The sequence below is a fragment of the Capsicum annuum genome, chromosome 2, assembly GCF_002878395.1.
Source record: "Capsicum annuum cultivar UCD-10X-F1 chromosome 2, UCD10Xv1.1, whole genome shotgun sequence".
Taxonomy (NCBI): domain Eukaryota; kingdom Viridiplantae; phylum Streptophyta; class Magnoliopsida; order Solanales; family Solanaceae; genus Capsicum; species Capsicum annuum.
Window position 1 is genome coordinate 75,366,392 of NC_061112.1, and position 14,124 is coordinate 75,380,515.

The 14,124-nt window shown below is 34.8% G+C and overlaps 1 protein-coding gene across 1 annotated transcript in view; it reads right to left on the minus strand.

Moving 5' to 3' along the window:
* LOC107858538 (proteasome subunit beta type-1) overlaps window positions 1-10,313 on the minus strand; it is an 11,779-nt gene extending 1,466 nt beyond the window's left edge. The window contains exons 1-5 of the mRNA XM_016703263.2: window positions 9,971-10,313; window positions 9,767-9,874; window positions 4,164-4,245; window positions 1,934-2,063; window positions 1,700-1,842 (exon numbers count right to left, since the gene is read on the minus strand). Coding sequence (XP_016558749.1) covers window positions 1,700-1,842; window positions 1,934-2,063; window positions 4,164-4,245; window positions 9,767-9,874; window positions 9,971-10,017 — 510 coding nt within the window. The 5' untranslated portion in view covers window positions 10,018-10,313. The remainder of the gene's footprint in view (window positions 1-1,699; window positions 1,843-1,933; window positions 2,064-4,163; window positions 4,246-9,766; window positions 9,875-9,970) is intronic.
* Between the last annotated feature and the right edge of the window lie 3,811 nt (window positions 10,314-14,124).

Sequence of the window (14,124 nt, forward strand, 5' to 3'; positions counted from 1 at the left end):
TTATTTTTCAAATCAAATTCAACCAATTTATATTATAATTCAAATACTTTTTTTCATTATCTTATTTTAAAATTAAAAAAATACTTTTATGTAAAAAAATTAAAATATTAGGATTAAAAAGTTAAAGTTAGGGTTTAATTCAATCGAAATAATTTAATTTCGTTAAGGGGAGGCGTATTTTTTAGCCAAATACAGAGGGGTATTTAACGAAATTAAATTATTTCGATTATTTCGTTAATTTATATAAAGTTCATCATTTAATTTTCATTTCGTTAATTTCTTTAAGTGAAAATTTATATTTCATTAATTTCGTTAATTTATATTTCGTGAATTTCTTTAAAGATTAAAAAGATGTAAAGTGAAAATACCTTTTTAGAATAAATGTATGTTTATTTTTCAAATCAAATTCAACCAATTTATATTATAATTCAATTACTTTTTTTCATTATCTTATTTTTAAAATTAAAAAAAAAATTTATGTAAAAAAATTAAAGTATTAGGGTTAAAAAGTTAAAGTTACGGTTTAATTCAATCGAAATAATTTAATTTCATTAAGGGAAAGAGTATTTTTGAGTCAAATATTTAACAAAGGGGTATTTTTGACTCATTTCAGATAGTTCAGGGTATTTTTGATCCTTTTCCGAATTCCGTTAGAGGGAGGGGTATTTTTTATCCAAATATTTAACGGAGGGGTATTTTTGAGCCAAAAATCTAACGAGGGGCATTTTTGAGCTATTTCAGATAGTTCAGCGGTATTTTTAAGCCTTTTCTGATTTTTATTTTATTTTGCTTTTTATTAACCGAGAAATCTGTCTAGGGCCAACCAGTCTTTGAAACTTGGGGATAATGGGTCCGCTCCGCTACCCTTTTTCACTTAAATACCAGGCGTAGTTCGCATCGCGCAGGCGTCAAAACAGTCGCCTAAGTCTCAAGTCCTCCAACCTTTGCCAATTAAATTAAGTGCCGGAGGCAGAGGAACATAATTTTTGTTTTGGATCAACTGTTCTTTTCTCTCTCCCTTAAGGGAAGAGAACTTTAAAAAAAAAAAAAAATTTGAATTATTAAGCAATTATCCCATTTTCTTGGACTCCAAACAAGGTAGACAAAAACAATTTCTACTTATCTTTGTTTTATTTTTCACTTCCCTACCCCACACACACACACACACACTTCCTATAGTCGTGGTGTTCGAACTAGCTTGCTCACACCTCGACTAATTCCAAGAGATACCTACTACCACCCATTAGCGGTATATAGATAGGAAAACAATCACCTAGTGTTTTGCCTCCTCAGGGATTTGAACGTAAGACCTCATGGTTCTTGACAACTTCAATGACCACTAGCCACGCCCCTGGGCACCAAGATCATGTTTGCTTTAAGAATAAACATTCTAATTAATAACTTGGTGTGCACAAGCTGGCCTGAACATCATCGTTGTCAAAAAAAAAGTATCTAAAGCATGTTATTAAGTTTGTCCATTCCAAATTGTCAACAAACTCTTGTGAGCTTCAGTGACATTTTCCCCCAAAAGACAAACCCAACACTAATTTGCCCAAACCTAACCAAAACCAACTCCATATCCAAGTCAAAACACACTCAATAAAGTTGCTCTTCAAACCAGGAAAAAAAACTAATTTAATCCAAAGCCAGCAAAGGATGTGCATGTAAAAGAATAATTGACAAATACAGTTGAACAAACCTTGGCAGGCAACAAGAGAGGGCTGGGAGACTTTAGCTGGTTGTCCAGGAAAGGCATGATAAGGGTTGCACCAGAACCTTGAGAACTGTATCCAACCCTCTCATAGGATCCAACAGCATCATACGTGAAAACACAACCCTTCCCTACAACATTTTTATGCAAATAAGCTTTTGTTATCAGCCAAGAATCATAATAAGAACCTTGAGACATCATTTACACCTCATAATAAGTTACCTTCACTGTCAAGCCCACCTAAAACGTTGAAGGAGTAGTAAGGGAAGAACCGCTTGTAGTAAAGAGTGTTTGAAAGTAGCTGACCCATGGCTGGGCAGCTCATCTGTTTGTTGTGCTGATGCTGATAGATCTATTTTCAAAGAACAAACAGCAGAAATTAATTCCAGTATCATTAGTTTTAAAATCCTAAACTCTAAATAACAGATATAACAACAATAGCATACCCAGTGTATTCCCACAAAGTGGAGTCTAGGGAGGGTAAAGTGTACTCAGTGCATACCACTACCTTAGAAGTAGAGATGTTGTTTCCAATAGACCCCTCGCTCAGGAAAACTCTAAATAACAGATAATTTCAATAACTTATGTCACATTCATTTCAAATTTAAGCCCCATACAATCAAAGTACATAATACTCCTCTTTTGCAAGTTAGAATACCTACTCCTAATTGCATAAACATCAAGAGCAGCAGAAAATCTGTAGCATAGTGTTAATTGCAGAGCACGTAGGTTACAGTTTATTTTTAGGGAAGGAACTGTTAAGAGGAGTGAAAACAGATGCTCCTCAACTTTCTTCGTTTGCAATGCACGTTATGATTTTTCTTTCAAGCAAATTGATTTGTAGAAATAAAATCAAAGAAAAATAATCAATTTACAATGCAGCAATAAGTTGAATTAGATAAGTCTTCAGAAGTAGCCATTTGTTGTTACGTGATTTACAAGAAAAAGAGTCACTAGGAAACAATGTATTAGGAGATTCAGCAGACTACAAGGCAAGTATTTCTTTTTATTTTCTGGATAACCAAAACCATTATATAATTATATATTGAAATGTTAAATGTGTCAAAAGTAACTACCAATATTGTCATTGCAAAATATCTTAGATGAACATGTGATTTAGTGTTAATTGTTTTCACAATTGACACTACATGCTTTTTAATTCTATCATTTGTTTTCATATGAATGTACGAAAAGATACATCTTATTTCATTTATTCTCTTGCTTAATTGCAAGAAATAATTTATTTTATTTTTTTTTCAAGAAATGAAACGAGGAAGAAAGACACATAAACTATAGGTCATAACTGTCAGTTCTTTGTTTCCTTCTTTTTTGAATAAGACATTTCAGCGAGCATACTTATATTAGATAATACCCTGGAAAGTATGTTGCTCTAAATTGTCTAAGCAACATTTGCTCATGCATCACATTTAGCTTCTAATCATATAGTTCTGAAACATGGGACAAAGAAGATGGCTGATTTGACTCGAAAATTGAGGGGAATTGGCTTTAAGCTATCCCTCTTTCCCGTTCCTATCGTTGTACTTCTGACCTCTCTTGTTCTTTTCTTCTTTACTGTTACTCGAGGTCCTTCCCCTTTCCCGTCGTTGCCCTGTCCCCTGCCTGCTCCCCCTATTGTTTTGCACAGGCAACTTTCAGTCTCCCCTGCTGTAGCCTATCTAGTAAAACATAAGTTCCTTCCAAGTCCAAGTTACCCAAGTAAATTCTAAATCGTAGCCATAAATTGAAGAGTTCTAAAACTTCAGGCTCTAAACAGTTGGTCTTTATGACACATACTCTCTCATCCCCACCGGGAAAAAAAGAGATTGGGTACTTTGACCAGAGTCCATGGGAAAAGTTGGCGGAAAATTGAGATTTTGATTTCTCAAAATAAAAGATAAATAAATTTAAGACATGGGAAATGACATACCTTCAATAGTACTTTTGTCTCCCTTTTAGTTTTTCCTCGTGGTCACTATCCGTTGATTCATGTTTCAAGCCAAACGTAGAGAAACTAAGAATTCAAGTGGTTGTTTTTTGACTTCTAGCAACGATATGTAAGGAGAGTTGGTGGAAGAGAATCTAAGAATTCAAGTGGTTGTGTTTTGACTTCTAGCAACAATGTCAGGAGTTGGTGGAAGGCCTTGCAAAACTTTCTTTTTCTTTTTTTTGAGGGGAAGAACCAGAGGGCTTGAAAGAAGAAGTTGGGGTCTTGGGGCCTAGAAGATATTTCAAAATTTAGAATATCTTTATAGCTCTATTTTAAATACTCAGTACTCCACAGGCTTATGTACTCCCACATTAAAATAATCATAATGAATAAGAGTCAAAATATAGAAAGTCGGTAGAATTTTAAGAGTCAAAACATAGAAAGTTAATAGAATTGCAAACATAGATTTTTCCATATTGACGTACCCACATAGTAGAGGATTATTTAGAATAATCAACATTTTACCAGATGCCGGGATGCCAAAACCTTTTGCAAAGCTCTCACATCAGCCTGAAATCCTGAAGAGGCCATCACACATCTATCCGCGCTGCATACCAACAAAGAAATAATCAATAGAGAAGGCTGTTACAATTAAAACAATTGGCGCATAAAGCTAGTGAGGAGGAAACCTAAAACTAGTTGTTACAAATTACAAGGTGGAAGACAAATTCTCTGCTTGTAAAATAAATGGTATTTAATCCCTCCGATCCTATCACTACAGTCCATATTCCGTAGAAGGATGTGATATATCATCGGACCACCAATTCTATGAATTGCAAACAATGGTATGCTTACCCTATCCCTTGTCCCCTTTTTGGCAGGTAATGTAGGAATTCTGTTTATGCAAACCAGCATTAAGTAAATGTTGGAGGAGGGTACATCCAAAGAAGGAAATTTATCATGTGTAAAGAAGGAACTACGAAAGTCAGGGGCATCTAACCCTAATATATTTGCTGCGGCCCTGTTGCACCAAGAACTATGCAAAAAATATATATTTGTGTTTAAGATTAATGATAATTTCCACCTCTGTATTCCAAAACTTTAGCATTCTTTCTCCATATAACCCACCATATCATTGCAGGAATAGACCACTAGATGCTCCAAGAGGATTTATTTTATGCCAAAATAGGAGTTCCACAGTATCTGACACCTATAAAATAAGTTCCAAACCGACTAGTAAAGAAAACAATGGAGGAATAAGTGATTAGCATCTTTTGTTTCCACTTCACAGAGGGGGCATCTTTGGCAAAGAGGAATGCCTCTTTTGAAGGTTGTCAAAAGTGAGACACCTTCTGTATGCAACGATCCAAGAGAAGCATTTGAACTTGTACAAATAACTGGTTTTTTCAATATCTTTTCATGTTCGGAACTCAGTGGAGAGAGCAGGAAAGGGAGAACTTATCAAAGAAGAATAGCAACTTAATAGTATCTTCACAGTTAAGTTGTTATTTTATTTTCACAGGTACACAGAATAGCAGACCTCCATAGTAGGCACTTTCGTGTATCGGCAAAACAGTCGTCGGGCTCCATTCCCCCTGAAGCCAGTATAGAGATAGTGCTCTCTTTTGTTGTACATATGTGCGCAGTATGGGTATGGTGTGGTCCTGTCCTACCACTTTACAGTTCCATAGTTTCTTACTCTTTTAGAGGCTTCGTGGACACAATAGTACGATCGTTTTGTATCAGTTGGTCATAGGCCAAATCTGAATGGGGCGGACAGTAGACGGATATAGTATGTTTGCTATGGATTTACCAGAACCAAGAAATTTTTTTGTACATAGTATATACTTCTATGTAAGAAAAACTAGTAACTTCAATAAATACTTCCACCGTTTCAATTTACACGTCATACTTTCCTTTTTAGTTTGTTCAATAAATATCCACTTTCAACATTTCACAAGAGATGTCTAATGATATTTTGGTACAGTATACACATCTTTAGTTTAAGACAACAAGATTCAAAAGTGTCCCTTACTATCTCAAACTCCTTGCTCTATCAAATTAGGGCAGACTTCTCAATGAGAGTTGAGATTATATCCTGGAACGCAAGGGAGTTGAATAGGGGGAGTAAGAGGGAGACGTTGAGGAAGTTAATACAACAGTGGCGAGCTGACATATATGTATTGGTGGAGACAAACTGGATGGGCAAATTGACAGCATTGGCCAAAGCATATGGCATAATAGATGGGTGGGTAAAATTCAAAAAGAGGCTCAGGGCAGTAGTGGAGGGATCCTAATCCTCTGGGACAAAAGAATGTGGAATGGGGAAGTGGTGATGATGGCAACCAGAGCCTGACCGGCAAATTTACTAGTGTAAATGACAACTGGAGCTGGCATAACTGTCTATGCTGACTGCAAAGAATTGCTAGGAGATCCCTGTGGCAAGAACTAATAATGTGAGAAACACTTTCACTGGACCATGGATAGTTTGTGGTGACTTCAATGTTACCAGGTACCTGCCGATAGACCTAATTGCCACAGATTGAGTGGAGCTATGTCAGAATTTTCCAATTGCATAGAGAGCTGGAGTTGGTGGATCCTCCTTTGTTTCGAGGATCTTTTACATGGAGAAGGGGAGAGGAATTTGGTTGTGCTTCCAAAATTCACAGAATCCTTCATTGTGGAGAATGGGGAGAAATTTTCCCACAAATTAAGCATAGCATCTCGTCCAAGTTGATTTCTGATCATAATCCGTTACTACTGACTTGTGGGAATTGGGAATGGAAGAAGTCATATTTCAAGTTTGAGACTTGGTGGCTAGAAGTAGATGGATTCAAGGACAAGGTCAAGAAGTGGTGGTCATCTTTTACTGTAGATGGCAGACCAGTACATATGTTAGCAGAAAAACAGAAATTGCTCAAAACAAAATTATAGGAGTGGAGAAAAGATAGTAGGGGAGATTGGAGACAAAGGAAGGAAGACATTCTGGCTCAAATTTCAAGTTGGGAAGGTATACAGAAACATAGACCTCTCACAGATGATGAAGTGCTGCAAAAGGTTAATTTAGGCGTGGAATATGGGGAGGTAGCAAAAAATGAAGAGATTGCCTGGAGGCAAAGGTCAAGGGTTCAATAGTTGAAACAAGGAGATAACAACACAAAAAAATTTCACAAAATGGCCACTGCACACAAGAGATTCAACTCTATAGAGCAACTGGATGTGGAAGGAAATACAATTAAGGATCCTGACAGTGTCAAAGAGATGGTTCAAAATTTTTACAAATATTTATACAACGAGACGGAGCACTGGAGACCTGATCTAAAGGTACATGAAAGGGAAAGAATAACCGAGGAAGAGCGATTATGGCTACAGAGAGCCTTTGAGGAAGAAGAAATAGCAGAATGCCTCAACAAATGTGCTATGGAGAAGGGCCCCGGACCAGATGGATTCCCAATGGTGTTTTTTTCAAACCTTTTGGGATGTTCTGAAGGAAGATATTATTAACACTATCCATTATTTCCATTCCAATCAATCCTTTGAGAAAAGTTTCAATGCAACTTTCATCGCATTAATTCCAAAGAAACCAGGAGCCACAAAATTGAAATCTTTCAGACCAAATAGTCTGGTAGGTGGAATGTATAAAATTATTGCTAGAATTCTAGCTGAGAGACTCAAAACAGTAGTGGAGAAAAGTTGATAAACAAACATCAGATGCCCTTCATACAAGGAGGGCAAATCACGGATGCAACTCTCATAGCCAGTGAGTGCATACATTCAAGAATGAAAGGAGGACTTTCTGGTATAATGTGTAAGTTGGAAATCCAAAAAGCTTATGACCACGTGAACTGGACTTATTAAATATCCTCAGACAAATGGGGTTTGTGAATAGATGGATAAAATGGATTGAATTCTACATCAAAACAGTCAGGTTTTCTATTCCAGTGAACGGAGAAGCAGACGGTTTTTTTGCATCAGAGAAGGGGTTGAGACTAGGTGATCCTCTCTCTCCGTTTCTTTTCATTCTGTCCATGGAGGGATTTGATAGCATGATGAGGATTGCAATACAGAAGATATGGATTAAAGGCTTTCAGATCAGGAACAGGATGGGGGTGGAAATGGAGATATGTCATTTGCTTTATGCAAATGATACCATCATCTTTTGTGAGCCTGCAATTAACCAGACTAGGTACATTAGACTAATTTTGGTACTTTTTGAAGATGTCTCGGGTTAGAGAGTGAATTGGGGGAAAAGTAACTTGTTCCAAGTCAAGAAGGTACCTAAGATTCAAGTGTTGGCCAACATCTTGGGGTGCAGAATAGAGCATCTTCCTACTACATATCTTAGAATGCCTTTGGGTTATAAACATAAGGCATTAGAGATATGGGATGGAATCATAGAGAAAACAGAGAAGAAGCTAGCCAAATGGAAGGACCAGTACCTGTCATTAGGAGGGAGATTGATTTTGATTCACTCTGTGTTAGACTCATTACCTACTTATGTTATGTCCCTATTTCCAATCCCAGAAAAAGTCAAAAAGCTTGATAGGCTTAGGAGAAAATTCTTGTGGCAAGGAAATAAGGAAGGAAAGGGATATTGCCTAGTAAACTGGAAAACAACAATGCTTAGCCAAAAAAGAAAAAAAAGGGGGGGGGAGGGGGGCTTAGGTATCAAAAATCTAAATCTGCAGAGTGAGACCTTTGGAGATACACTGTTGAGGACAGATCATTGTGCAAGGAAATCATTAAGACAAAGTATGGTGAGCTTAGCCCCTGGTGCACAGAGGTAGTTGTTACTGATACTTACGGTGTGAGTGTGTGGAGAACTATCAGGAATTTATTGCCATCAATAGAAGCTAATATTTGTCTTAAGGTAGGCAATGGTACGAGAACAAGGTTTTGGAAGGACAAGTGGGCTGAACAAAACCCTCGCAAGGAAATATTTCCTGAACTATTCCTTATTTGTGAAAATCCCGAAGTGACAGTGTATGATTGCTGGAGTGCTCAAGGTTGGGATATCTCTTTTAAGAGATTACTTAATGACTAAGAGATAGAGCGAGTGACTCTATTACTGGGAAAGATCGACCAAGTTTTCATTAGCAATGCAAAGACAGACACAATTTTGTGGAAGCATAGCAAGAATGGGATATTCTCTGTCAACGGTGCTAACAAAAGATGATTACAGGAGACAGCAGGGAGACCTCACTATACGTGGAACTACTTTTGGAAAAGCAATATCTCTACCAAAGTAAAATGTTTTACTTGATTGGTTATTAAAAAACTAGGTTAATTCAAGAAGTGCTTCAGAAGAAAGGAAGGTAGCTTGTACCTAGATGTTTTCTATCTAATGTGACAGGGGAAACGAACAAACATCTTTTTTTTGCACTGCAAGTACACTATTCAACTGTGGAATCTCTTTCTCAACATTACTGGCACCAGTTGGATAATGCCTGAGCACACATCAGATCTTCTTGGTAGTTGGATCTATGTTGCTCGGACTCTTCAAAAATGTTAACAGGTGCATGTTAGATTCTCCAACACTAGTGTATTTTTGGAGAATCCAACACGGGTGCGGAATCGAAAGTGAAGAGACCGTGCAACTTAAAGCTGGATTGGGGGAGCAAGAGGGTAGACGTTTTGAAAATAGGTCCAATTCCATTCAGAAAGTTAAATGGAATTGACTTGTATCTTTATTTTTTTGGCGTAAATAGTTATCTATAGAGGATACTGATAAAATTATAGATCTAATAGCAAATCTGTAATTTTTGGAGGTGGCCAGCATACCCTTAATGATTTAGAATACAGCCTTACTACTTTCAAAAAAAAAATATGAATGAAACAGATGAACTATTAAATTTCGAACCCATAATTCCACAAATTCAATAGTATTCAACGGTTTAGATTTTAAAAATCGAACAATCAAATTTAAATCATGGATCCACCTCCTCATCTTCATATAACTGATCCTAACTAGTCTGGGATTGAGACGGTGCCAACCTATTCTTATACAAATTCTATCTGAGGCACAACTAAGCTAATCCAGAATATTACAATTTCAAGGAAATAAAGAATCTCCCGGGACACGACAAGGCGATAAACGAATGGAAAAATAAAGGAGATAAGAAAGATACAGTTTGATGATTTTGGAGTAATCGCGAGTAAGAATGTTGTATCCAGTAGACATCCTTGTATCTGCTGCAATTACACAGTAATCTGCACCTGCTACCGCTACACATGTTCTGTAGTTTCGCACGGATTACTATATTAGCATCCACATAAATATAAATAAATAAATAACAAAGAGGAAGAAGCAATTGAAACTGACAATACATTACCCTCCATTGTTGTCATAAGGAGACCAGTTTGCTTGCTGCTTTGTCATGTTGATTAGCAGAGAGCGCTCTAGATTTGTAGAAGAAGATTGGAAGTGAAGTAAGAGAGAGAGGTGAAGGGGGCAGGGGGAAGAAGACCCCTGATTCGTCTTCACCAAGACATCCGACTGAGTACTGGATGGGCTTTTTGGCTTTCGGGCCTTCCAAGTTGGACCAACTGTTGTTGGTCTAGTCTCTTCTATGGTGTTCCGGATTGGATATGAAAATTTTAGATTTTTGATTTCGAATTGAAATCATTACAATTCAATCCAAGTAATGTTCGGATTGTATATGATTTTTAAGTTTAATTTTGGATTAGTTGGTTTGTTTATAGATATTTGAAATATGCTCCCTATGATAACTGAATTCATAAATTATGTTATGAATATTTCAAATTTTGTTTTGATTTTTGAATTTTTAAGTTAGTCGTAACAATTAAAATCTCAATTCACCTAATAGCTTGCTCTTTAGAATGTATAACTTTCTATAGTTTATAGAAATTGAGGCCACTTTGTCGCACATATCGTATAATTTCATATTATACCTAATACTATAATGGATAGGTGCGTAAGATACTAATGTATTGAACCTTTGGAAACTGAACTTATTAGCATAGGACACATATAATATCAGTAGGGCTGAATATAAAACATAAAAAATTGAATTTTAGGATATCCAAGAATTCATAATACTAGATCTGATAGCTAAATTCAAAATCCATAAATTTATAAAATTCAAGTCTAATCCATAATCCAAAAATTCAATACAATTTGAGTTTCAAGTTGACTTAAATTTTCTTCTTATTCAAATTTTAGGATCAACTTCAAACCATCAGGTTCGAAGATAGACTTTGCGTATAAAGTGAATATCTAAAATTAAGCTCTACTGTTCAAATCTGAAAAGTTTGAAATTTTAGATCCATAATTTCGTATTAGAATCAACATTTTGAAGTTAATTATGAGATGGCTAAATTTTAAAAAATTTTAATTTTCAACTATTGTTTATATAAGAATCGTAGAATTAACTATTTATGACTTTCCGTCCTATCATATAAATTTGCATAAATAGGAATATTTGGAGCTATTGTCAAATCTTTTTTTTTTTTCTTGGAGGGGCGGGGGTAGTAAACAGCAAAGCCATTTTACAAATGCCCTTGTTTTAATAAATTTGACAATTACTCCAAATGTCCTTGTTTTAATTAAATTTGCGCAAAAATACCTCCATGGGTCGAACTTTCACAAATTTTGTCACACAAATCATAACTTTGGTAAAATCTTTATTTCATATATCTTGTTAAATTATTTACAAGTCTTGTTGAATTGAAAAATCTTATCTTGCTTACACATTATCTCTGGAACAAGTCTCTAATACTATCTTTATTCTACTTATTTGTAGAAACCATTCTACCCATTTTGTTAATTTTTTTCATAAGTTTTATCGACTGATTGGTAAAAATTATTTGTGTTTTTCAATTGTCTACAAGTTTTATGGAACTAGCAAGACTTGATATTATCTTTTCTCTATTTAATTTTTAAAAATTATTCACAAGTCTTACTGGACGGATAAAACATATTTTTGGTTTACAATTGCTCACAAATTTTGTCGGATTGATAAGAACGGATACTGTCTTTATCCACTTCTCTTGTTAATGTGTTCATGTATTTCTTATCGAGTTGTCATGTCATGCAATTGTTCCAAGTTCATGAGTGACTTGATGATGCTTGATGGAAAATGGTTCCAGGCGAACATATGAACCTCACGAGTCTCCCAGGAGTTTCACCTTACAATATGCTACTGTTGAGGATGTCAATTTTTCAAATTGGGTTAATAGATGCTAATTTGTTGTATACACCATGACAAACTTTCATCTTTTATTAAAAAATAAAAATATACAAGGTCAAATTATTATGGATCAAAGGTTAATTTTGTTTGACGCCTGATTAGCAGGGGAAACTTACCTAAATATACCACCATATTTAAAAGATATTTATTATTTATAGTTATATAATTTAATAAATGCATAATTCACTTTTAATAAATAGTATAAATTTATTTTACCAAAACAAGCACAATACATTTAAAACATTTATAATAAATTTTTATTGCATGCATAATTCATTTTTAGTACATAGTGTAATACATCTATATTTCACGCATAATTTTTTTTTAATATAATGTGCATTTTTGAAAACCAAAATAAGTATAACACATTTTAATATACTTCTAATACATCTATATTATATACATAATTCATTTTTAATACATAATGTAGTTGCTATAGATGGTAAGTATTTCTAAATATGATATATCTAGGTAACAAATTGTCACGATCCAAAAATTGAGGTCATGGTGATACTTATCCCAACCCAACCTTGGTAAATAAGCCAAGTTTTCAAAAGTTAAGTAAATTTGAAAACAATAATAAAATAGAACAAGACGAGACATTTAGAACGAAGTCAGGCCATAAATATAGACAAAATATGTGCTTTGTTTATTGAATTGAGAGTGGTAAAATTTAAATTTTGAAATTAGAGTTTTTGTAATTGATACAATTAAGTGTTTTGAAATTAAATTGAAAGATAATTTTTTTTTTAAAATATAGTTAGTTGTTGAAGTTGAATTGATAGATTAAAATAAAAAAATAAAAATGTGAAATGAAGGTAAGGATTGTAATTACATGTGTGAGTTTATTAAAAATATAAAGGTAAAAGTCCAACAACAAAATTAATAATTATTTAATATTAAATAATTTATTATATTTAAAATTGAAGAGGGGGCGGGGCGGGGGCGGGGGTGGAGATGGTTATGGTTAGATTTATTTATTTTTCTAAATTATTTTTTTATTGATAAATAATATGATATTTAAATTTTTTGAAGGTAACATGATTTAGCATGTTGGAACGTGATATGTCAATATAAAATAATTAAAAATATTATTTTAATGTTATCCGTGCATCGCACGGGTACGTATACTAATACATCTACATTGCATACATAATTCACTTTTAATACATAATGTAGTTGCTATAGATGGTAAGTATTTCTAAATATATTTTTCTAAATATGATATATCTAGGTAACAAATTGTCACGACCCAAAAATTGAGGTCATGATGATACTTATCTCAGCCCAACCTTGGTAAATAAGCCAAGTTCCCAAAAGTTAAGTGAATTTGAAAATAATAATAAAATAGAACAAGATGAGATTTTTAGAATGAAGTTAGGCCATAAATATAGACAAATGCGGAAGTCTGAACAAAATACATGTCCATCTCAAAATTTGGTATCATAAGTCAGCCCGCTCCTTGTTGTAACCGCATTCACCTGCTTCGGATTGGCCTCTGTATAACTAGGTAATGCTCCTTGTGGCCTTGTATTCTGTGATCCTGCAATTTGACCCAACTGCAACTCTAAATTTCTTTTAAGAAATTGTTGACTCTTCAACCCAGCTGCAAACTGTGTGTGTTGAGTCTTTATTTTTGCTGTAAACTGTGTTTGTTGAGCCATAAACTGCTTAATCAATTCCTCCATATTGCTATTCTGAGCGGTCGCCTGATTATTCTGAGTCGGTTATGGATTTGGTTGCACTGATCCCTTGTACTGATTTGCATTCTGTTCCTGATTACCACCCCATGAGAAATTGGGGTGGTTCCTCCAATTGGGATTATACGTGTTGCCAAAATTTTGTTAACCCTGACAATTTGCATCCCCGCATAGTTAATTGAATATGGATTAACAGAACATGCATCTGTTGTGTGCTCACCATTTCTGCAAACTTCACACTAAGAATTTTCTTGTTGAACTACATTTATCGTGGTTGCTGGTTGTGTAACACCCAACTTTAAGTTGTTCAGCTGAGTAGTCATATGACTTTGCATTGCTGCAATCTATACCTGTAATGTAGTGAATTGATCTATCTCCAATACCTCTGCAACCTTCTTGGGAGCACTCCTTGAGTCTGCATGCCAATCAGGATTCCCTTGTGAAATTCGGTTTAATAATGTATATAATTCTTCATAAGCTTTCTCCAAAGCTTGGCCTCCTGCTGCTGACTCTAAGAGAATCTTTGTATTCGACTCAAGGCCTTCTATAAATTTGTGAACCATGACATCATTCGAT